This window comes from Crocodylus siamensis, chromosome 2 (assembly GCF_052110815.1).
Source record: "Crocodylus siamensis isolate JL-2025a chromosome 2, ASM5211081v1, whole genome shotgun sequence".
In the NCBI taxonomy this organism is placed as follows: Eukaryota; Metazoa; Chordata; order Crocodylia; family Crocodylidae; genus Crocodylus; species Crocodylus siamensis.
Genome location: NC_143396.1, coordinates 202,536,108 through 202,562,533, shown reverse-complemented (window position 1 = coordinate 202,562,533; position 26,426 = coordinate 202,536,108). Strand labels below are relative to the sequence as shown.

At 43.3% G+C, this 26,426-nt stretch overlaps 1 protein-coding gene across 3 annotated transcripts in view; it reads left to right on the top strand.

Annotated features, from left to right (window-relative positions):
- The window catches only part of ANO3 (anoctamin 3), a 293,639-nt gene that overhangs the window by 212,423 nt on the left and 54,790 nt on the right, over positions 1-26,426 (top strand). For 2 of the 3 annotated variants that reach the window (XM_090032834.1, XM_090032832.1), the window contains 3 exons: positions 5,735-5,856; positions 7,984-8,118; positions 19,383-19,479. In XM_090032834.1, coding sequence (XP_089888960.1) covers positions 5,735-5,856; positions 7,984-8,118; positions 19,383-19,479 — 354 coding nt within the window. The remainder of the gene's footprint in view (positions 1-5,734; positions 5,857-7,983; positions 8,119-19,382; positions 19,480-26,426) is intronic. The other variant, XM_090032833.1, reaches the window with a different exon arrangement.

Below are 26,426 nucleotides of genomic sequence, written 5' to 3'. Positions count from 1 at the left end.
AGTTAAAATTGGTAGCAACCAGAAGACACATTTGCCTTGGGGTTGGGGGGAGGGGGGATCAAATCTTAGACTGGGTTTTGTCACTTTTGAACGTGTACTGGACTTCTGTTCTGTTACAGTATAGACCATTTTCCAATAAAAGTGTAAGATCTGTACCCAGCCTAAGACCGGTTCTGGAAACCCTCTCAAGCAGCCAACTGTGATTCTCCCATTTTTCCTACTGCATTGTGGTTTGGCTGGCTTAAGCAGTCACCCAGTAAACAGAATAATGTTAGAACTGGTTTGGAATTGTTTCATAAAATATGTTTTTATTGAAAAATGCTGGTTCATCTCAATGAACTTTTCAAGTGTCAGTTTTGATGATTCTCCTAATTTGAATATTTACAAACTGTCAAGATATCTCGTATTGTTTCTCAAAAAGAAAAATTGATTTCGGGTTTTGTTGTTGTTATTTCAAAATTTTAGTTCATCTATGTTAAAAAGGAAACTTTTTAAAAAAAATCCATCCCATGAGAATTTTTGGGAAAGCTGTTTCCCAACCAAATGTAGATAATTTGTAAACCTAGAATAACTTTTGCAGCAGACACACTCACAAGAAAAACAACTGAAATATCATCAATCAGGTGCTTGATCATGAATAGCTACCTTAATGTTGTTGGCACTCTGAAGATAAGCAGCACCTGGGAGAAATGATTGACAGTATCATATGGGGTGGCATGCATTTCCAGTTTTATAGATGAGGTTCTCACATGATCCACTTTATAAATGTTACCTTTTCAGTGCTGGTTCTTAACCAGAGGCAGGGTCAAAAGTATCAACTGAAACAAATGTTATCCTATATCCTATATTTTACAATGTGTCCTGTTCATGAGCAGAAGTATTTCTCCACATCCATTGATGGAAATTAGATCTAGCTTTCTGCTATCAAGGCATACCTTGTAAGCCATAGGATTTTAAAGAAATAGCAATGAAGAGGAGCTCAGGAATTCATCTAATCCAGAAGTATCCAACTCATCCTAGACTCTGGACTGATCTGGACCTCAGGATTCCTCCTGGGCTATATCCACAGTCTCAGTGGGACTGGTGAGGATAAGAGGGTAGCAACAGGGGTTGGGTAACCCCTGCCTTCGCTTGCCATCTTACTTTCAACACCCAAGGCTGCCAGGACCCAAGGGCTCTGAATTCTACCTCAAACTATGGCCCTACTCCCAACCCCAACTTTTGCTAGCTCAACAATAGCCTAGCAGGCTGAATGAAACAGTGCTCCAGGCTGGATCCAGCTCAGAAGCCATCTATTTAACATTCCTGATCTGTGCAACCCTCAGATCAAGGTAGGATCATTCATGCCATGGTAGGCATCCATGCCAAGCTAGGATCATCAATGCTAGCCCATTCCCAGTATTTATCTACCCTCACTTTGACTAGTGTCTGTGACCACAGGGAATATGGCAATAAGTAACTGTCTTAAATTGTAACAAGGAAATTTATTTTGGATTATCTACCTGCTATCACCATCTTCTTCAAAATGACTGCTGTTGATATATTCAAAGACTTATCAAATCGTATTCTCAGTCTTCTCCAGAATGAATAATCCCAGTTCTTTCAGCCTTCCCTCATAAGTGATGTTCCTAGACCTCTGATCAATTTTGTTTCTTTCCACTGGATATGCTCCAGTTTGTCTGTTTGTCTTGGTATGCAGTGACCCAAAATGGACATAGTACTGTAGGTACAGTACTGAATAGAATCACTAATAGGTGACACATCTGTTATTGCAGGCTGGTATATTTGTTGCCTCACATTCAGCTTGCGGTCTACTATAACTCCCAGGACCTTTTCTGCAGTACTTCAGCCTTCACTTTCCAGTCTATATTTGCACATGTAATTGTGCAGGACCTTTTACTTGCTGTCACTGAGTTTCATTCAGTTAATTCCAGGCCACTTTCCCAGTTTATCAAGCTCATTCTGGCCTGATTCTGAACATAATCATTTTGTGCTTTGCCTTTAAAAAGTGTTGAGTTAGGTTAGAGAATAAAAAAATGCTTTTAAATAATGGAAGAATATTTTAAAGAAAGCACCTATGGAGAGCAACAAGGTCTCAAAAATTTTAAACAAATGCAAACCTAACCATGCTTCAAAGCATCTAAGATATTCAAGATCATCTTCAAGACAGTATACTAAATCAGACCATACATTTAATCGTGTTAAATTCAAATAAATAGTTATTATAGCAGAATGACTCACTAAGTGAAAAGTAGTAGTTAGATGTGTTGGTCTAAAGTCAGTCAGAAGGCTAGGTTGAGATGCACCATTATAGACTAAATAAATAAGATGTCTATGTACAGAAAGAGTGAGTGTACACGAGTGGTTCTGATGAAGTAAACTTGGTTTCATAAAAGCTTGTGTTCTCTCTCTGTATATTCTTTAGTTAGTCTCTGGGGCGAAGCACAGACGGTCAAAAAGCCCACAGCTGAACCAGTTCAGTCTTTGCTGGTTAGTAGGTGTGTGTGAAGTGGACCGTATTCGATTCAGATTTGACCTGAATCAGGGACAGTGATTTGATTCATTGATTTGGATCACTGTCCCCGATTCAATTTGGCCAAATCCAAATCTGAAGATTCGATGCTGATTCAGAGAATTTGTGATTCAGACATAGACACAGCTTTTAAAAAAATTTCTACATACCTTGAGGTACCAGGCATAGCTCATGAACACTGCAATGCTGGGGCACCTTGAGCATCTCACAGGACTGCGGGGAGGCCCTCCACATGCTTGGTGATAACCCAGAAGTGGACTGGAAGTATTTCCGGTCTACTTCCAGGTCTGCCAGTGAGTGTGCTGCAATCAGCCAAAGTGGGGCCCCGGCTGACCCCCCAGACCCAGGAGGCACCAGTCATTGAGCTGGGGGGATGTGGGGGAACCCCCTGCATGCTCCTCGGTGGACCTGGAAGTGGACTGGAAGTGCTTCTGGTCCACATCTGGGTCTGCTGCCAAGCATGCTGGGGAGCCCCCTGTGCTCCTGTGAGACACTCCATGTGCCCCAGCATCACAGCATTCATGAGCCCCTGCTACCTAGAGCTATGTAGAAAAAACATTAAAAGCTGTGTCTCTGCTGAATCTCCAAATTTTTGCAAATCTCTCCGAATCAATTCGGGGGGTTCCAGTTAGATTCAGAGAGATTAAAGGGTCCTCTGATTTGATTTGGATTCAGAGATTTGGCCACCAATCAGGCCGAATCTCATCTGACTCAAATCAAGGACCGAAGCTTTGCACAGCCCAACTGGTTAGTTGAAGCTGCAGAGATTGAACTGGCAAGCCAGTGAACAGACATTCACTTTTGATTCAGAAAATGCAGGCACATGCCTTTAGTGGCTAACGTCAGAAGCCGGGGGACACTAGGGCATGCCTCCCAGCCCACCAGCTCCAAGGCTTCCCCCCCTCCCTGCAGCTAGCTCGGGGGTGTGGCCAAGCCTCACCCCAGAGCTAGCTGGAGGGTCTGCCTGGGATTCTTGGTGGGGGGGGGAGAAGTGCCTGCCAGGCTGAGGAGGGGGTGAATGGGGAAAAAGATAGTGGCATTTATTTAAAGGTTGAACAAAAATAGTCCTTTATTTGAAGTGAGCATGTTTTGGACAGAAGAGAACAACCCTGTAGAGTCCTACTGACTGTGATTATGGACTACAAATCCGAGAAGCACTGGAAGAAGGAAGAGGAAGTGATGAAAACCCCTGCAGAGTCCTGCTGCTGTGGATCTGGACTGCAAATCCAAGAGATCTCAGGGCAGTAGGAGGAGGAAGTAAACACACAGACTATTCTGGGATGCTGGGGAACACTGAGTTAACTTGAACCAGGAAGGGGTCTGGGATATAAACTAGTTTGACCCAAATCAGTTAAGTCTGATACTAGATTCAACCAGGTTTATCTTAAACCAGTTTCAGCCATTTAATGACTGGTTTATGAGCAGTGAGCTTTTGTTCTGTTACAGGTTTAAACCAGTTTCTGAAGACTTAAACTGGTTTATGTGTACCTCTGTCCCTAGCCTAAAGGTGCATATCTACCTTGCCTTCTTACTAAGTGAAAACACTGTCTTGAACTGGAGTCCTGGTTTATATTTGAAGTTAAATGTCCTGCTCTTCTTATTGTACCTTATGAATGTAGACCATAAAGCTATCACTTGGATAAAAACCTGAATGACTTGATTTTTATATTACTTTCATAAACATTATTAAATGCCTCAAGATGGGATTTATGAGGCCAGAATAATACCACCTCTCATATTCTCATGCAGTTTTCATCATCTCAAAATAGAAATGCTGTAGACAAGTGACCTCACTGTTTCTTTCACTTGTAATCACAAGTAAGTCTATTAAAATCACAAGTTACACAGACGAAAAGAAATTAGAACTCTGAAATCCGAAGGAATATAGCAGAGTAAATTAAACCCAAAATATATCCACATATATGGTTCTTGGGGGTATTAAAAGGTATCTAAGAATGAAATACACAGAAATGAGTGTAAATCTATAAAATAATGAAGTCCTGTTGAAGAATGGTGGTGCTGTAGAAAATGTGCTTTGTTACTGAAGTGTAATTCTTCCCTAGAGGAATAGGTTATAGAGATGTGCAAAATGGGCCATATTCAATTCCGTTTCAGCCTGAATTGGGGATAGTGATTCAACTTGTTGGTTCAGATCACTGTCCCTGATTCAATTCTGCCAAATCCAAATCTAAAAATTCAATGCTGATTCAGAGAATCAACAATTTGGCCATAGATACAGCTTTAAATATTTTTTCTACATACCTCAAGGTACCAGGTGGTTTGTGAATGCTGAGATGGTGGGGCAGATGGAGCACAGGGGGGTATGGGAGGGGTCCCCAGCATGCTTGGTGGCAGACCTGGAAATGGACCAGAAACACTTCCAGTCTACTTCTGGGTTCTGTTCCGCACCCTCCTAGCTAAGTGACTGGTGCCTCCTGGGGCAGATATAGCATCCCACAGCAGCACAGGGGAGGGCAGGGCCTGTGTGCTCATCAGAAAACCTGGAAGTAGACATGAAGTACTTCTAGTCCACTTTCAGGTCCACCGGGGAGTGTGCTGTGGTGCCCCCCTGTGTTCCCCTACCTCACCCATCAGCCATGGGGGGACCCTGGATGCACCCCCAGACCCAGGAGGCACCAGTCACTTAGCTAGGAGGGTGCAGGACAGAACCCAGAAGTAAACTGGAAATGTTTCTGGTCCACTTCCAGGTCTGTTGCCAAGCATGCTGGGAGCCCTTTCCCTGCCTCCCCCCCCCCCGGCCTCCTGTGGGATGCTCCATCCACCCCACCATCTCAGCATTCACAAGCCACCTGGTACCTTGAGGTATGTAGAAAAACATTTAGAGCTGTGTCTATGTCCGAATTGCCAAATATTTCTGAATCTCTCTGAATCAATTTGCAGAGTTTGGATTCAATTCAGAGAGATTAAAGGGTCTCCTGATTTCATTCAGATTCGGAGAGTCAGCCACTGAAGCTTTGCATAGCCCTAATAGATTATTTTGAGGAAGTTTATAACCACTTGTATTATATCAGGCTTAACTATAAACTGAAGACTGCATTCCCTAGGATAGTCCGCAATTCATGAATCAGTGGATCTTCCTCATAAATGTTTCTTTATTTATACTTGTACCTTGGGTCCTGTTCAGTCTCTGTTTTTCTCTAGTACAATTGCAATATAATGTTATTTCTTTCCATGCTTCAGGGAAGTCACAAGAGCAGACATCCCATTAAAACACATGGAGCTCAAAATCATAGACACCTATTATATGAGCGCTGGGCACGATGGGGAATGTGGTACAAATATCAACCTCTGGATTTAATCAGGTACTAATCCTATGTAACACAACTATTTTTCAGACCTATGAAAAGCCAGACTGTAGAAAATGACATATTCTGTTAAAAAAACTACACTGATATTTATTTATTTATTATAAACATATATATATATTTTAAGTAAGAGCAAATTTTATACCTTATTCTAGAATTTCCTATATTTCATGAGACAAACTAAGGTCCTAGTTGTTTGTTCCACCACTGGGTTTTCACACTGGGGGGGATGGGCAGTAGAGTATCTAGTGGAGTGTGAGCAGGGCATGAGCCCCAAGCACTTATTTTGAGGGGGCAGCGGACTGACTGCCCCCAGTAAACCCACACTATTGGGAGCCCCTGCAACCAGTGTTGGAGGAGCCTATCTCACAGATGCCACACCCAGAGCCTTTACCTGAACCATAACAGCTGCTTCCCAAGTCCACTGCCCCAATGGGTGTCCTGCCTCCCTACACCTGCAACAGGAATCACCTCTGTGCACAGTCAGAAGATTACTGCTAATTAGAGGAACTTTTAAACACTTAGTTTTAGTAGGTTTCCTGTATATGTGAAAGGACTGATTTACCTAAAATACTATTAACTCTGTCAATTACCAAAACTAAAATCATTTTCTAACTAACGCTGCAGCTTTTGCTTTTTTAATTTCACTTACGTTGGACCATACAAATATTTTGGTACTGAGGTTTCAAAATGAAAGGTGAATCTTAAACTCATGTTCCCCGTGTTGCAACACTTAGCTCTAACAATCCATGTTGTTTTGTAGTTGACTAAATAGTATTTGGGGGAAGGCTCCTCTTCATCCTTTTCCAGTCATTTTGATAGGCAAATCAAGTACCGTATTTACTCAACCCAAGATGAAATTTTCTTCCCCGAATCAGCATAGGAGAGAAGAAAGCCTTGTTAAGTATCAGCCCAGGGCAGGCTAAAGCTGGAACTAAGCCACCACCTGCCCTGGGTTAGGATGGCTTGTTTGTTGCGGGATGGGGCTCACAAGTGGGGAAAGATGTGGGAGACTATGGGATTGGCAGGGGATGGGTGAGACCTGTGTGCAGCTCAGGGGCAGTATGGGGGACACTGTGATGCCTACCCATCTCCATCTCCAGCTATCCTCTTCTCTGCCCCCATCTGACCTGGCCAGGAGTGTCTGTCACTTCTCTCTGGCTGGCCTGGGGCTGCCACTGTTGCTGACTGCCTTGGAGCTGGAGCAGGAAGTAAGTGGTAAGAGACGGCAGGGAACAGGCATTGCAGGAAAACAGGTACTATATGGATGTTAAGATGAAAGAAACATCGTAGTTTGGAATCCAGTGATTCTGAAGAATATTCAAACATATGCTACCAGCTATATACATATTTGGATGAAATATTTTAGAGACAATTCTGTGAATCTGTTCATCTGAAATCTAATGGTAAATGGCTTATTTGGCTATTTTTCTGTTCATTTAATTGTAAGTTTGAAAGTTCTACCCTCAAAAGGGAGTGGGGGTGGGGTAGGCTGCAAAGGGGAGCAGGGGGGGTAAAAGGTTGGGAGGGAAGAGGCACAGGCAAAGGGTTAGGAGTAGGGTTGCAAGGAGCAGGAGCCTGACCTTTTACTCTTTGCCACTGCTTTCCCCACCACAGCAGTAGGAGTTACCAACTTCAGATGACCTTCCAATAATTAGAGTATTTACATGGAAAACTATAATACACACATAATTTTTTATGTATACATTCTAATTATTGGAGTGTCATCTTAAATTCAAAGTCCTCTTGGTTTTGGGAAAATACGGTACTTGACAAACACTGGACCTACTGATTCAATATTAATAAATACAAATATGTAGTTTTGTAAGTTCCTATTTTTCTGGTGCTCAAGTTTATGCATGTTCTTAGTCATTTTAAGGACATTACAGCTATAATGTGCCCAGGCTCTGCCTTTATGAAAAATGTGTTGGTTAGATCACGATTAGTGCCAGCATGATATTCTGCTATAATGAAATAAAATGTATCTAGCATAAGCGCTTCTAAAAAGACAATAATTTAACATAGATTCAATGATGATGGTTTCCTCTTAGGATGATTCCAATGCTATAAAAATGAGCAGGGTCATTTATTTAATGCTTTAAAAAACTGTTTGCTTTTTCACAGGCGCTATTTTGGAGAAAAAATTGGCCTTTATTTTGCTTGGTTGGGATGGTATACTGGAATGCTCATTCCTGCTGCACTTGTCGGACTGTTTGTTTTCCTTTATGGATTGTTTACTATGGACTCCAGCCAAGTAAGGTATGATGTACAATAAGATCCCATTTTAAAATACCACAGCAGAGCATTATTTTTGCCAGTTTCATTACTTGTTGAAAAATCTAAGGCAGCAGGGCTGACTTAAACAAAATACTGTATTTCTTCCATCAAACTTTAAGTAACTTAAAATTCTGTTGTATCACAACAATCAAACAGTTGATGAGCCAATTCTGCTTCCAACTATATCCTTTCTCTTCAAGTCCTTTACTGAACACAGTAAGAACTGAACACTTGTCACTTGCAATAAGGAAATGTACCAATATGTATACAACATTTTCCACTCTATTTGTGAGGAAATTAAGCAAATAAAGCACATAAGTACATAAGATATATTGCAAATGACTACTCTGTAGTAGTGGTTGCTGCAGTGAGGCTACATCATTAAAAAATAGTTAGAAATTCTCTTTCATTTGGCCTGTAGACTGAACTCCATGGTTGTTCATAGGTCTGTATGAATAATACAGCTCCAGAAATTCAACTTATTTTCCCCATGCACCAAATAAGACAATGCCATTCAAATTCTGAACCCCGTTCTCCTTACTGGTGTAAGTTATAGACTATAGCATTAGAATGCTGGCTAAGGAGATTCCGAATCAATCCCATAATCATAAAGTGAATAATGAAACTCATGAAGTCAGTGTGATAGAGGCAGTATCTTTTACTAGACCAACTAGACAGTTGCAAAGAAAATGTTTCTTTATTTGCAAGCTTTCAGGCACATATGCCTGTCCTCAGGCATAGAAGAATGCAAAGATGTAAAATTTCTCCCAGGCAAAAATGAGAATTTATATTGTACAGGAAAGCTGGAGGGTGGTGTAAGTTCTCCTGGCTGGAAAATTTAATTTTAGCTGGGGTAAAATTGCAGCAGTTTATATACCTCAAAGGTGTCTGATGGCAAGCAGGATGTTACATTATGCTTTGTTCTTCTTAAGATATTTCATATTACACAGGAGGATTGGTGATGCTCCTGGAATTTTTTCCCTGTTATGGTGTTTGTTTCAGGAAGGGATGGTGTCAACTTTAGGAAATAAGTGACATATGTCCTACGCTCAAATATCTGATGTATTTTAAAGAGAACTGTTTCTAAGGAGACACTATTATTCCAAAACTTTCCGTTAATTGTGATTAATTTTTCTAGTGCAGTGTTAACCCAGGGGAATAGAACATAAAGCTTATTCTACCATTTTGGTACATTGGATGCTGAGATTGTTACTTAATGGAGATGAAATTCATAGAAAATTGATGTTTCTTAGCCTTTGAACATGGAACACTACCTTTCTTTCAGAAATCATCTTGTTCCTGGGTTTTATAGTGAGTTATTATATTGTCAGTCCTACAGAGCTGCAATTAAGTTTAGTTAGATTTAACTGTTATAAACCAAAATGTTCAGAGATGACTATTTCAAACAGTATTCTCTATTAAGATTTCAGCCTTGGAACAATGTAATCTTCATTAATATTGTTTTTATTAGCATAATTGTATCTAAGAATTTTAACATAAAATGCAGAAACAGTCCTTGAAACAAGGACTGGAACCTATACCTCTCCCCCTGTCTTCCTAGTCCCTTCTTCCCTACTTCCTGGGTTGTGCTTTAATTTCTAGGCTTACACAGTCATATTCTGTCTTGTGCTCTCTGTCTCATGGGTGACTGGTGCCACTTTACTCAGGGGGGCACATGCCCCCTCAGCAACCAGCCAGCAACTGGGGGGATTCCCCCCCACAGCCAATCTCACCAACTGGGGTGGGGTCCCCTGCAGCCAATCTCACCCTCCCCCCCATGCACGACCTACACATCGTCACTACTCTGTCTGGCCAAACAAGTCTTGAATTTTTTTCTGCATAGTGAAGCATCTTCATCAGTAGGGATGGAGAAGATTCTCTTACCTGTTAGAGGTTAAATGTCTTTGGAGAGGCAGAAGGTGTGAGTTTGAGTCCCTCAGGCAGAAGAGGGAACTTTCAGTTAGTGGGCAAGTCCTCCAATTAGTAAGCATTATTATATAAACACAATCACTGCACAGAAATCGAGCGAACTATGGAAACAAAAACCTTCTGTCAGCCAGTGGATAGACTAACAACATAATTCCAGCTATTATTTAGTTTTTAAAGTGCTTTGGAAAAGTATTGAATGAATGCTCATTGGTGGAATTCAGAATTTATTATTTATCTTACACTCTGTAGATGTTACATATGCATATGCAGAGTTCATCACCGCTTAGCAGGACTCTGACTGAACTGTTACATTCTTGCTAAAACCCAGATTCAGGAAGTAAAGGAGGTAGAATTTAAATCTGGAATTTCAACTTTGTGCTAGGATATTATAGCAATTTCATAATTTGGAAAATTGCCCCAAAGCCTATGCTGTAATTTGAATTTCAGTATAATGCTATGCCATGCCAGATTGAGTTTTTATCTTTTTACAGCCCATTATCACAAATTGTCAAGTAGTGCAATTATTTTTCTAGGAAAACAAAGTATTTGGACACCAGCCCGGACATAGTGGGGATTACGGAAACATGGTGGGACTCAACGCATGATTGGGCGGTGAATGTCAAGGGATATAGGCTGTACAGGAGGGACAGGATAAGAAAGAGAGGTGGGGGTGTGGCACTCTATATTAAGGAGGAATGCACATCCTCGTCAATTAGCAAGGAGTCAGGGGAGGGGCACTCTGAAGTGCTTTGGGTTAGAGTACAAGGCAGTCGAGGGGAAAGAGGCTTAATGGTGGGAGTCTACTACAGACCTCCCAACCAGGGGGAAGAGCTTGACCAGGAATTCTTGGGTCAGCTCACAGAGGTAGTGAAGGCTAAGGATGTGGTAGTCATGGGGGACCTGAACTTCCCGGACATCTGCTGGGAAGAACAGTCAGCCAGGTCTGAACGCTCATGTAGGTTCTTGGACAGAGTGCAGGACCTCCATCTAACCCAGGAGGTGCACAGCCCCAACAGGGGAGACACCTTGTTAGACCTAGTGCTGGCCACGGGTGATGACCTCGTGAGGGGGCTGCGGGTGCTCGACCACCTGGGTGACAGCAATCATTGCCTGGTGGAATTCACCATCCAGCGCAAGGCAGCAAAGGCATGCAGTAAGGCAGCAGCCCTAGATTTTAGGTGGGCAAACTTCAACGAGCTAAAGAGGATAGTTGGAGAAGCGCTGAGGTCGCGGAGGGGAGGGGAGCCAGGTATCCAAGGAGAGTGGTCGCTCCTTAAGGATACGATCCTCCAAGCCCAAAGGAAGGTAATCCCAACGAGGATCAAAGGGAGCAGGAGAGCACACAAGCCTCCATGGCTCACCAAAAGCATCCAGGAATGTCTCCTTGCTAAAAAGGAGGCTTACACCTAATGGAAAGAAGGGGTCATCACCAGGGAGGACTATTCTGTAGTTGCTCGGGGATGTAAGGGGGTAGTTAGGAAGGCCAAGGCAGAGATGGAACTGGGACTAGCTTCCCAGATTAAGGACAATAAGAAGTCCTTTTTTAAATACACAGGGGGTAAAAAGAAGGTCCTGGGTAATGCGGGGCCCTTGCAGAACACGTTGGGTAATTTGGTCATCACACCAGACGGCAAGGCTAACATGTTCAACGATTTCTTTGCCTCCGTCTTCCTAAGAAGGGACCAGAACAGCCACCTCCCTGCTGGACCCCCCTCAGGCTCCAGGGGAGGCACACCTGGGCCATGGGTTAGCGAGGATCTAGTTAGAGAGCTTCTGGAGGGGTTGGACATATTTAAGTCAGCCGGTCCGGACGATCTCCACCCTACAGTTCTAAAGGAACTGGCCGAGGTCATTGCAAGTCCCGTGGCATGGCTTTATGAGCACTCATGGTGCTCTGGTGAAGTACTGGAGGACTGGAAGAGGGCCAACATGGTTCCCATCTTCAAAAAAGGCAGGAAGGAGGACCAGGGAAACTATAGGCTGGTTAGTCTTACCTCGATCCTAGGCAAGCTGTTTGAGAAAATTATGCTGGCACACATCCAGGAGGGGCCAGCAGGGGTCTGCATGCTTAGGGGCAAACAACACGGGTTCATCAGTGGCAGGTCCTGTCAGACCAACCTGGTGGCCTTTTACGATCAGATCACCAGATCATTAGATGCAGGGGTAGCAGTGGATATAGTCTTCCTGGACTTCCGGAAGACTTTTGACACTGTCTCTCACCCCGTTCTCATTAAGAAACTGTGGGGGCTGTGGTGTAGACACCCACACAGTCAAATGGGTCGCCAACTGGCTGGAGGGCTGCACCTAGAGAGTGGTAGTGGATGGGTCCTTCTCAACCTGGAAGGACGTGGGCAGTGTGGTTCCGCAGGGCTCGGTCCTCGGGCCCGCACTGTTCAACATCTTCATCGGTGATTTGGACGAGGGGGTAAAAAGCACCCTGTTCAAATTTGCTGACGACACTAAGATGTGGGGGGACATGGGCACACTGGAAGGATGCAACAGGCTGCAATCAGACCTTGACAGGTTACAAGGGTGGGCGGATGAGAATAGGATGGGTTTCAACACAGACAAGTGCAAGGTAATGCACCTTGGTAGGAACACCCGGCACCATACCTACAGGTTAGGGAACTCCCCTCTTGTCAGCATGGAGGCGGAAAAGGATCTTGGACTCCAAGATGAACATGGGCCAGCAGTGTGGGGAGGCAGTTAGGAAGGCCAACCACACCTTGTCATGCATCCACAGATGCATCTCGAGCAGGTCCAAAGAGGTGATCCTCCCCTTCTATGCAGCACTGGTCAGTCCAGTTCTGGGCGCCACACTTCAAGAGGGATGTGGACAGCATGGAGAGGGTCCAGAGGAGGGCCACTCGCATGATGAGGGGACAGCAGGGCAGGCCCTATGAGGTGAGGCTACAGGACCTGAACCTGTTCAGCCTCCGAAAGAGAAGGCTGAGGGGGGATCTTGTGGCCTGTTATAAACTAGTCAGGGGGGATCAGGAGGCATTGGGGGAGTCCCTATTCCCCCGAGCACCACCAGGAGTGACCAGGAATAACAGTCACAAGCTGGCAGAAGGTAGGTTTAGGTTAGATATCAGAAGGCGCTACTTCAGAGTCAGGGCACCTAGGGTCTAGAACCAACTTCCAAGAGAAGTGGTTCAGGCTCCTACCCTGGGGGTTTTTAAGAGGAGGTTAGATGAACACCTTGCTGGGGTCATTTGACCCCAGTACTGTTTCCTGCTTTGGCAGGGGGTCGGACTAGATGATCTGCTCAGGTCCCTTCTGACCCTAGAAACTATGAAACTATGAAACTATAATTTACTGATATCAGTGACTGTCTGCTTTTATGCCTGTGTTCTGTATCATTGTTTCTCAACCTGTGGGTTGTGACCCAATAGTGGATGGCAACAGTATATGAAAGGGTCACGAACAAACCTTAAAAAAAGGATTCTCCTTTATAAAGGAGTAAAAACTTGGGAAATGGTGGGTTTCCCCTTGCAGGCTGGCAGAGTTCCAGCCTGCAAGGGGCTACTTGGGGCTGGGGGAAAAAGTAGGAGCCCCCTCCCCCAGACTTGTGCAGCCACAGAGGGCAGGGGGCTGCAGCCTGGCTAGACTGGCATAGTGTGGCACCAGTGGTAGTGGCCAAGCCATGGCAGGTGGTAGAGCCATGGCCTGGAACTTGAGCTGCTGGCAGCAGGAGGTGAGGGTAGTGCAGCTCCCCCCCCTCCAATCCATTATTCCTCACACGCTGGCAGCACAGCTGGCATGGGGGTCCTGGTGGCAGCAATGAGTCTCACCACCCTGCTCCACTCTACTACACTGCATTCCAGCTGCTGAGCCACAGAGATGGTTCCTGGCCAGGCTGCAGCCCCATGCCTAATGTGGGTGCACCAACCTGGGAGAGTATGTGCCCCACCATGCCCCACCCACCTCCCTACCCCATACACCCACCCCCTGCCCAACACACTTGAATGGGGGCATTCGGAGGGCAAGTGGGCAGCGGGTCAGGAGTGAGGAGCACCAGCAGGGCTGTGGATTGAGAGTGAGGGGCACTGGCAGGGCCAAGGGGTTGTTTTCTACTTAAACTATTTACTGGGTTGGGACCGGCCATTGATGTTTGCAAATGTGTCCTGGTATAAAATAGGCTGTGTGAAGCTTCGGTTGGTGAATCGATTCAGAGGAGATTCAGCCCGATTCAGTGACTGAATCTCCAAATCTGAATCAAATCAGAGGACCAATTTAAAGGTCCAAATAGATTCAAAGCTCTGCAAATTTTCAGGAAAGATTCAGAGCTTTGATTTAAACAGTCCTTGGTGGCTGAAGTAGGGAGCTGCAGCTGACTCTGAAGTGGTAAGTACTAGGGGCTGGGGGGGTAGGCTGGGGGAGGTGACCATGGGGGGACCCTACCAGCCCCCCCCAACCCCCACCCACTCCTCCAGCCCCACCACGGCTACCCCCACCTGCCCCAGCTCCCGGTACTTTAAAAAAAAAAGTCCCGGTGCTCACCGGGTGCTGCTGTGCGATCGATCCCCAAATCAGATTGCTGTCCCACGAATTGGCTGAATCTAAATCTGAAGTGAATACTAGCTGCTTTGCACAGGGCTAGTATAAAACAGGTTGAGAACCACTGTGCTATGTACATCAAGGTGTGAATTTTGTCTAGTGATTAAATTAGGTGTTGCAAACATTCTGCTCTGATTAGCTATGTCCAGTCAGCTTTTCAGATTATACAATAGGCTGCTGCTTAGGTTATATGAATCTTCCCTCTAGTGGTTTGGGAGTGAATTTGGTTGTTCAAGCTACTTACATAGACAGGTATAGAAATGTTTATCACCATAGGGTATTTGTTGAGCTAAAAATCTGGTACCAACCAAATATCCCATCCAATTATAAATGATACTATAGATTGCAGCTATAATTAACTACTAGACTTGTCTTGTTTTAAAAATACATACGTTTCTCTCAAATCTAAAATTGGTGTCTATTTTTTCCTGTGTGTTAGACAGTAGTTCAAAAAATAGAAGTAAATATTTGATAGAGTATACCTATCCCTGTTCTGAACAAACAAGCATATATGTCATATGTTTACAGACATGTTTTTTCCCCTCTCCTCTCAATAGAGAAGATTTTAGAAACAGGAATATTTTCCTTTCCCTGTCAGAGCAATGAAGCTGATAAGCAATTTCATTGAAAGGAGACTGACATTTGAAGCTGCCCCCCGCTTACAGGAGTGTAGCCATTTCTGTGGAAAGCTGTTTGAGGTGAAGAGGTAACCCTGTGGAAATAGCTACTGCAACAACACACTACTGGCATATAATACGCTATGCATGGTAGCATAGTGGCTACCATAAAAGCAGTTGGTTCCTTTTACTTATGGTGAAATGGATATAGCTATAACAAAATAATTATAGTGAATTTATATCAAAGTACTTCCAATATTTGAGCTACAAAATTTAACCTCTGCAAACAGAACTGCAGAATTTGTAGCTTTGTTTCCTTTTCTTTCTTTCCTTTCCTTTCCTTTCTTTCTTTTTCTATTTTTTTAATAAAATATCCCTGCTTTTTCCAAAGGGTGAGAAAGGTATTTGAAATATGAACCCTATTGAAGACACTTTTAACACCCTGTTAACAAATTTGCTAACAAATATTGGTTTTACAGAGACTTGTTCACTTCTATCAGTATAATTGTCTGAGATTTTAGCTGTGAGAAAGTAAATCAGATTTTTAAAAACAGTTTGTGCAAGAAGACTTCACCACAGCAGGACCTAAACATGTAATACATGTTATTTTAAATCTGGGGTCTAACTTCTCATTTATAGCATCAGAAATTGTCCTCATGGTTGTTTTTTTGTAATATGTATAGTCATTACAGTTCTCCTCAGTTAGAAAATTTGCTTGAGGAAAATTGCCTTATGTGGTAACATCTAAGGAGGCAGCAGAGAAGGGAGAGAATGGGCCAGCCCCAGCCCCAGCCCCAGCCCCAGCAGTCTGAGCCATAGCAATCCAAGCCTCCATGCACACATGCACAGACACTCACACATACACACTGCCATTGCTATTCTCTAGCAGTTAGTATAATAGACCTCTTCTGCCCTGTTGTGCGTAGGGCACAGAATAGCTTGCTGTACCTTTGTCTTTGTTATATACCAAGATCCAGTTGTAATCCTGGATGTGATGCAAAGGCATGTATCATTGTACCTCTCTGAAATCGGCTACTGTACTTACAAATTGTTTAGAACAGGTTCTCTGCCAGCTCCCAGTTTTGTTATGATGTTTTGATAATTTAAGGTATGTATACACATGCTGGACGTCTGCTCCATCATGTGCTGATTAGCACACAAGTCTTCTGAAGCATGCTAATTAATGCAGTCCAGCAGCCTCTGCATCATGTCTATCCTGTGTCTTCACACTTCAAAATGGTGATGGGGGCACTTGAACTAAAGTTTGTTGAAAAAGGTTTTTGTTCAAGCCCACCATTTTGAAGTGCAGGACACTTAATACATGCGACACTGCAGGCATTTTAATTAGAGCAGCTCTTCAAGCCTCTCTAATTAAAGTGCCCCCAGAGCACTGATGGTGCCCTTAGAGACTGATGGTGCTGTGCAAACTAAGATCAAAGCAGATAAAAACATCACATACAAACTTCACATCACTCTGTAGTTTTATTATTCCAGAGATAGGATTTCGTAGAAATTCACATTTGTAAATAACACCAGATTCAATATAAAAGCTCCTGTTAGGCCTGTGAGCTCCATGAGAAGTTTAGTAAAGTCCAAGCAAACAGTCTTGATGCAAAAACAAATCAAGCAGAAGTTCTTGGTACAGTATTTGTTGTATTCTTTTATACAAGAATCCATTTCAATCTCAGTGCAGCATTTCCCCTTTCTCCTTGGCTCAGCAAAATTAGAGGGTGGGAAATATCTAGCCTGGCAAAGGAAAAATAACCCCTGGAGTCCTGAGAGGAGAGAGAAAGGAAGGGACAGGCTACTTAAGCCTTCATATCCATTCCAGGCCTGGGTAAAGTATGCAAAGGAAGAGAAGGAAGTTTCTACCTACAATCCTGCAAAGGATGAGTGACTGAATAACTGTATATCATGGCCTACCCTCTATCCTGTGCAGAAGTCCTCATGGCATTCAGTAGCCTTCTGTTATGGTTGCTGCTCCACCATCCCTGCCCTATAATATAGGCACGGGTCAAATTGCATTCCTAGGAAGCTGAGTGTGACTAAGAGAAGAAGAAAAAAAAGTTGGTTGTTTTTGGGTTCTGGTTTGTTTGTTTGTTTTGTTTTGTTTTTTGCCTTCTGTGAAATATCCTGAAAGCCCTGCTTTAATGTAATAAAAAGAAAGGCCGGAGTTAGAAAGCATGTGTTTCTATATGGAATTCTTAATGTTGGTGCAACTAGCATAAGTCACATATGAAGACTGTACCCCTAAAGTTAAATTTAAGGAGGCCAACCTTGGATCTTGGATGTTTACTATGAAACTTGTTATACCCAGATATATATATTTTTAGATGGAGGGTCTTTGCAGAAGTAGGGTAAGGGTGGGGAGGGAAGTGGGGGAGAGTGGGCCCAATCTGGGCCAGTGGGGAAAGGGAGTGGGTCAGGTATTTAAACTAAAGTGTAGCCTAGAGTGTCTACACCTTAGGGCATCATTACATATTAATTTTAGTCAGCTCCTGAAGCTCTTAACCCCAGGATTGTCCATACATTAACACCTGAATCAAGTTTTAAGCACACTTTAGGCAGCTTAAAGTTATACCAGTCCAAGGTAGATTTATCTCTGATCTGTTACCCAGCTTGCATTATATTAACATATGGCAACTCTCCACAGATGAGCCACCTAAGTTTCAGTCCTCCAGCATCCAAGATTACAGTATTTCCTCCCCTATCCTCCTTTTCTTTGTGGATAAACTTTCCATCCCTTGAACTCTACCGCCCAGGGGGCAGTTCTAGCACCAAGCCTTCTCCCCATCCCGCCCCCGAGTATATGAGCTTCCCATTCCTAGGGATGCATGCCATGAGGTGAGGCTTCCTTTCTAGGGCATAGGCAATATCTCCCCCAAACACACTTTCCCTCACTGCTCCCACCCTCCTGGCCTCTTCAAGAAGCATGACCAGCACCCCCCACATCCAAATCCCAGTTTATTGAAATATGAGTTCTTCTTTAATTTACTTCCTCTTTATTCTCTTGATTTCTTTTAAAATTATTTTTTCCCTTCTTTCTATTTTATCCAGACCTGTAGTGGCAACACATAGCTATAGCTTCTAGTCTGGCCCCTGCCTGCCAGCCCTTAAGTAGCAAGGTATAGTTGTGCAGATCAGGGAAATGACTTTTTAGCCTTAATGTGTGACTGCTGCAGACTTGAGCTAGCACTAACACTCATCAATTTTTGAGCAGCTCAAAGTGCAACATGTATAAAGGCCTTTAGTGTAACACAGATTAAGATCAGATAATCCTGCCCTAGAGTGGCATAACTTTGAGCAGCATAACAAGTGCTTAAAACTAGTTTCAGGGATTCATGTGTGGACAATCCAAGTATTAAGACCTCCAGGAGCTGCCTAAAATTACTGTGTTACGAAGGCCCTAGACTGCTTACATTCTTAAATAACTTGATGAATCTCAGAGTTGTTTGAAGGTATTTTCCAGTCCAGTAACTGGAATGTCAATAACTAAGTAAGTCTTGTTTCATTCTCACCCAAGCACATTTAATTTAGAGGAAAATGTAAATACAAACACAAGAACACTTCTCACCCTCCCACCTCATCCACCACAAACCTCATTGCCATTTATGATTCATGCATTTGACATTAAATATGTTCATGTGTAGGTACAGAGAGGCGACCTGTAATGAAATCAACAAGAAAACTCTCTAGAGCCAAATCTCCCATCCTCATTTTACATATGATCTCTTTTTGTTGACATCACTGGAGGATGTCCTCTTGTGTTTAAAGTCTTCTGGTTATTTTGTTATATTTGAGAATAAGTAACTAACGAACTGAGACCAGTCCTTCAATTGTTATGCATGAGAGCTGTGCATATACAGGAACTTTGCAGTATTGTATCCATTGCTTAGGTTCAAATCCTAGTGTCACAGAAATTGGTGACAAAGCCCCTTTGGTCACCAGAAGGATTGGGAATTGGATTTCAATTTAACCTTAAAATACTGAACAGTCAGTTTTGATTTAATTTTTTTATGGAGCTAGTTTAGGCATGATACAACCAGATTAAGACTACAAATTGTGCACACTGGTTTTAGGAAAACGTTGAGCACATTGAAAATATTCTTCTAACTTCATTTTTCTTTCTTGCTGCTAAAGCAGAGAGATCTGTGAGGCAAATGAAACCATCATGTGCCCTATGTGTGAACGCAATTGCACCCTGCAGAAACTCAATGAAAGCTGCATATATGCAAAGGTAATTATTAGTTTCTTTGATACAAGCTGTTTGTTATCCAAAAGTCAATTCTCACTGCATAATGACTGCTGTTATTTCATCAAAGCCTTCTCTGAAATGTGGTGATTTTCTGCAAAGTTTGCACAAGTAAATATTCTCAGTATCTACTAAAGAAATAAAACTGTAATTCAGATTATAGATTTCGTAGATTTTCAGGGTCGAAATGGACCTCAACAGATCATCGAGTCCGACCCCCTGCCCCAGGCAGGAAAGAGTGCTGGGGTCAGATGGGTCAGCTTACAATGGCACAACAAAAATACATTGTAAAAATGTCATAACCATATGTGAGTATTATTTTCTTAACTCACAGTTTTGCCACGCAAACTTCCTACCCCACCCCACCTGACCCCCACCCAACCCCCCAAGATAACTTTTTTTTTCCTAAAAGAAAATGGTTGCATCAAAATGTTTAAGACCAGTTTTCATCATCTCACATATATTGTGTAGCATCCGTGCTTCCTAAAGCAGTATAGGTTTCCCTATACTCTATGCTGATACAGTGAATGATGAGGATGCATACGGCTTCCAGAATAGGCTATGCGTATACTGATGTCATGGTGCTGGTGCATGTATGCAGCAAGCATCCAAGGATGTGTCAACAAACCCACTCGGTCTGCAGAGGCATTTGTGAATGAAAACAAGCTGCCACGCTGGAAAATTACAAGCATGAGCTGACAAATTTCACTTGGTGGTTTCTGATGCATAATTAGTAACTAGATTAAGTGCAAGTAATTTGTTCAGAAATAAGACACCACGTCTTGCAGGACAGCCCTCCTAGGCTGAGGAGAGGAAATCTTCTCAAGGTTCGCCTTGCAATTCCTTCAGAGCTTCCTGTCACGGAAAACAGGGTTTTCTTTCTTCAGCTCCCCCCATTTCACAAGCAGAATGGCTTGCTACATAGGGAGAGAGATATCAGGAACATAAGTGGGTTTTTTTTCTTCATTTGTTTTGAAAATGGATTAAGCTCATTTGAATTTTTATTTGAAAATAAGTGTGTCCTTGCTTGGAGTTAATCCACTTCAACAATACGCCTTAATTTATTCAGTATTCACTTGTATAAATAGACAAGCCCAGAAAAGCAGGAGTTATCCTCCTTAAATCATACCAATCACACAGAATCTGCTGGTGTATGTGGAGGACATGCCCATGAACAGCTTTCTGGCAACATGCCTTCCATGTCAGTGCTTCCAGGAGTTTTCCCTTATAGGAGCAGATCATGGGTACAGAGGTTCCCAAGGAAGGTGGTACAGCCTATGTTGTCTTTCCTACAAGGCTTTCTCCTGTCTCTAACATCTTGCTTTCTTCCTCAGGTTTAGATTCCAAGACCCATATGTAAAGAGTCCTCCCATTCTTGGGAGAAAGAGGATGATAATGGCTTACTTTCTTCCCCAACCTTGTTCTTGTTTATGTCTCATCTAATTGATGCAGCCCTCAACAGCACCCTGTCTTATAGCCATAGAATCATAGAAGTAGGGTCGGAAGGGACCTTGTAGGTCTTCAAGTCCAAACCCCCACCTGGGTGGGAGAAAAGACTGGACTCAATTGAGTCCAGCCAGATAGTCATCCAGCCTCTTCTTAAAGATCCCCAGGGTAGGAGCCAGCACCACTTCCCTTGGAAGTTGGTTCCAGCTCCTAGCCGCCCTAACTGTGAAGTAGTTCTTGCGGATGTCTCATCTAAATCTACTCTCTAATAATTTGTGTCCATTGTTCCTTGTCATGCCAGGGGGCGCTAGGGGAAACAGTGTCTCCCCTAAACCCTTCTGGTCCCCCCTAGTGAGTTTATAGACAGTCACCAGGTCCCCCCTCAGCCTTCTCTTGTGAAGGCTGAACAGGTTCAGGTCCTGCAGTCTCTCATTGTAGGGTCTGCCCTGTACTCCCTGGATCATGCGGGTGGCCCTCCTCTGGACCCTTTCAGTGTTGTCCACATCCCTCCTGAAGTGCAGCGCACAGAACAGGATGCAGTACTCCAGCTGTGGCCTGACCAGCATCACACAGAGGGGGAGGATCACCTCCCTGGCTCTACTTGAGATGCACCTGTGGATGCACGACAAGGTCCGGTTAGCCCTGCCAACCGTGACCTCACATTGTCAGCCCATGTTCATCTTGGAGTCAATAATGACTGCAAGATCCCTTTCTTTCTCTGTGCTCTCAAGTAGGGAATTTCCCATTCTATAAGTGTGCTGCTGGTTTCTACTGCCTAAGTGCAGCACCCTGCACTTGTCAGTATTGAAACACATCCTGTTTATGTCAGCCCACTTCTGTCACCTATCCAGGTCTTGTTCCAGCCTTTCCCTCCCTGCTAGCATGCTCACCTCACCCCAAATTTTGGTATCATCAGCAAATTTAAACAGGATGCATTTCACCCCGTCTAATGTTAATACATATTTTTAGCCCTTCAGCGAGAAGAATACAGTGGTACCCTGACTAACTAGCACTGTGTCCTGTAGCATCCTATTTCTGTCTAATGGTCTTCTGTCAAAGAGGACCACTTCTTTCCCAGTCCACCCTTTTGAGCTTTGATCAGAAAAAAATCATTGTTGAATTGTGTTGCTGTATGAATATAGGCCCAAACTTAACATGTTAGAGACAGTGGGCCAGAAATAAATATCCTACCTTAACAATTTCCTGGCTTGCTTTTTTAGTTTTCAGTCTGGGGGGTTTATTTGGGGATTTTGGTTTTTTGTGGGTGGAGAAAAGGGATGGATGGAACAGGATTTAAGACGTCATATTTTGGAAAGAAAGCTGTTGTTATTGATGTACATGACTGAACTTTATTGTACAGGTTGTTCAAAAATACCAGACTTAAAAAAATTGGAGCAATTTTGCCAGTTTTATTTTACTGTTTTCATTTTCCAATCATTCAGTCCCAAATTCACTTCAACCTCATGAAATATTATGCTTCCATGCCTTATTATACCGAAAGAAAAACAAAGCCAAGCACATACTTTTCTTGAGCTCCACACAATTATATAATTCACATAAAAACATATTATACTTGATGGTTTAATGCATCAGATCATAAATGCCAGCTTTCTTTGGCACCATAAAATAAACAAAGACCTACATACTTAAACTTTTGTGTTTAATAAACCTACTCAGTGTTGGAAGTGTTTTCATTCAGGAAGAAATAAAACATACCAGCAGGCACCACAGTGTTTCTGTTGTTTTAACTTTTTTTTTCTGCTGAGATTATAATGCAGGATTTCAAGAGGGTTTTTCATAATACCTCCCATTAACTAAATATCCTGTGTCATCTGCTCAGTGGTAATTTGCTAAAAGCAGAGATAGTGATGAAACAGTCTTATCTGAAAAACATAGATTTGTCTGGATTGTAGGATCCTCCTCTACAACTCAAACCCAGTGACAAAGCATAAGGCAGCTATTATGTAAAATATTTATGTTTCAATGTCTTATGTAACCTTCTCACAGCAGGCAAGCAGTCCCTCTAACATCCCAAATTGTTTGAGAAACTTTCACCTTATAAGGACACTATTCCTGATGTCTAGAGTATATTTGCCTATAATGCGATTACCAGGTACTGCCAACACTTCCTGCTGAAAATGCTGCTTACCCAAGCATGACTAGTGAAATGACTGCTGCCTACATACATAAGAGGGCTGTGCAAAGCTTTGATAGGAGATTTGGTGAGACTGGGCAAATTGAGAGACCCATTAAAACGTCCAAATTGACTTGGAAGCCTCTGATTCAGTTTGGAGAGATTTGGAAATTTGGCCACAGACTATACAGGCAGCAGTCCTTGACAATGCTGGACACAGCTGCCTCCAGCTGGTAAGTCCCTTATGGTGGGCGGAGGGGAAAGGGAAGAGGCATGGGGGTGGCAGATCGATGCCCCCACAGTGAGGGAGGGATTGGGGCTAGGGCTGGGACAAGCCACCCAGCTGCGGTGGGGGAGTGTGGGACTCAGAGAGGGGGACTACTGCCACTGCGTGCTGCTGTACACCACCACTCCTGAAGTTGCTCTTCCAGTGGCTCCTCTGCTGGCTCTTGTCACCAGTCTGGGAGGGCATGGGAGTGGATGTGTGCCCCCAGATCTGCACAGGGTAGGCTGGGCCAGGCTGCACTCTGGGAGACTAGCCCCAGCCACCCGCCGCTGGGCTGCACCACACAGGATGGGTGGAACCAGGGCTGTGTTCTGGGCAGCTAGCCCCAGCTGCAGCCTGGAGCGAAGCCCTGGCTCCGCCTGCCCCTCAGAGTGCACTGGAGTGGGGGCTGTGGGAAAGCTGCTGCCACCCTAAAATTCCCCATAGCTCCTGCCACTGGCCTGCCACAATCCAGGTACACGTGCCCACCCCCATGCCCTGCTGCTGCTTGCTCAGCCAGGGTGGGGCAGGGTGAAGCTGCAGCTTCTCCAGGAGGTGCAGGGAGGCTGGAGTGGCTTCTGCCACTGTGCACCACTTATCCAAGGCATCACAGCAGCACCATCCCGTGCCCCCCTGCCCCAGCTGGGTGAGCAACAGGAGGACATAGCCCCTGGTCCCAGTGCTTTCCACCTCTGGTCTGGAGCACAGCCCAGCCCACCCCACCCCACCCCACACAGATCCAGGGACACACACCTGCTCCCATTCTCTCCCAGACCAGCAGTGAGAGCATGTTAAAGGAGGTACTGGAAGAGCAGCTCCCAGACCAGTGACACGTGGCAGCATGCAGTGGCAGGAGCCCCCCTCTCCAAGCCCCGTGTTCCCCCGCCCCGGCTGGGCAGCTTGTCCCAGCCCCAATCCCTCCGTCACTATGGGGGCATTGATCTGCCCCCCTGCCCCTTCCTTCCCACCTCTGCCCACCACAACAGACTTATCAGCTGGAGGCAATTGTGTCCAGCATTGTCAAGGACTGCTGCCTGTATAGTCAGAATCTCTGAATCAGCGCTGAATCTCCAGATCTGAATAAGCTAAATGGAATTGGGACAATGATTCGAATTACCAAATTGAATCACTGTCCCTCCAAATTGGCTGAGTCCAAATCCAAAGCAAATACTTGCTGCTTTGCACAGGTCTAATACATAAGGATTATTTGCATGGATGCAAGATTGGGTTTTAAACAATAAACAAAATCAACAGTAATTAAACCAAAGTCTTTACTAAAATAAAACTGTTTATTTCATTAAAATTGTGAAACATATGGAATGTTTTACTATAATGAGTTTTAAAAACATTTTTTTTAATTCTCTTAATTTTTACCTTGCTCCTCTATTCAAACCCTTTTCCAAAATATGTGTGTCCAACAGATCTCACCCAAATGGGTTTGCTCCAGTAACATATAATGGTGTATGCCCTCTTTAATTGGTATTTTAAACTTGAAACCTTGGTCACTGATGTTCAGCAAACAACATTTAAGCATTTTTCACTTAAAGCTACTTAGGCCATCATCAGGGTTGCCAACCCAAAATTTTTACTAACAAACAAACTTTTTTACTGACATTTGTTTTACATAATGTAAATATAAGTCTTCTGGCACACCCTGAAGATTGGTAACAAGGACCAGATTCAAATTTAGGGGTTTAATACCAACTTTTTATACCCTGCCTACTTTTGAGGTGAGCAGCAATAACAGGCAAGCAAAGGACACAGCAGTAGCATGTGGCTGCAGTGGAGTGGAGGGGAATATAGAGGCTCCCATGGTCTATAAAACCATAACAGAGCTCCCTGCAGGATACTGTGCTGTTCTCCCACTCATATTGAAGTTGGCATTGCTCTGCTCTCTCCATCAACACTTTGCATCCAGCTTCATTCCAATGACAGATTTTCAGTCCAACTCATGATTTCTTATTTTTTTTATGGACAGATCTTTTTTTTTTCCTAACAGATATTAAAGACAAGCTTTATTCACTCTTTTTATTTATTTTTTTATTTTCTAGACTGTTCCCAAATTTATAGACACTCCTGGCTAAAGTCTGTCACTGGCAGTTTCCTACCTACTTATAGTTTCAATACCCTTCTAATTTCAGTTGCATACATAATTCTTTCTTATTGCTGTTGGTGTGTGGCTTGTTCACAGTCACTGCTGAAAAATACCATGAAAAAGAGTGACTGTTTCCTGATGAACTGACTAGTTTCCTGGTGAATAAAATGTACATAGTGATGTTACATACTGGATAGTTTTTAAAAATGGGACATAAACTGCTCCATTTGGTACTTAAATATGTAGATATGAAAAAAATAATTACTGCCACCTCAAAAGAGATCTGGACTTTGCAGCTAAAATGAATACCGCACCCTGGAGAATATACACTTCATGATGATGATCTGGTATAGGGTGCAAAAAATGGCAAAGCAATCAAGAAATGGAAGCTAATGCATACTTTAGTACTGTGATCACATGATTTCTCAATTTCAAATTTCTGTATTGTATTGCAGGAGTAGGGTCTTCATTTTGAGGAGTCTAGGTTTTAAGAACAAAAGGAAAGAGAGGACATTTTCAAGAATGATTTGGAGGGACTGCACCTCATGCCTAGCAAAGCAAATGAGGGAAAGGATTTGGGTATATAGCAATCGCCACTAAAATGAATAGGTAAATGGAAAGAAAGGGGTGCTTAGGGAGAAGGAAAAAAATAAGGAAGTAAAAGCAAGGAAGTACGATTTTAATTGTTTAGTCCAGGAAAATGAGTTTCTATTTCATGCAGAAGGTAAGAGAAAATTGTGAAGGAATTTGAAAACTGGCAAGATGCAGTGAGAGTGCCTGGCAAAAGCAGCACATTTTTGGCATAGTATTTTAGACAAGTTAGAGTTGGGTAAGGTGATACTCCCGGGAAGAGCAGACTAACATTTTCTATCAAAGATTATTTAGTTCTGGGCCAGGATTTTGACACTGAATGGTATTCTGTATATATACTATGCAATGTTCTCTGCATTGGGGACCTATTAGGATATCTCTATTTTTAGTTTTAAAACTTG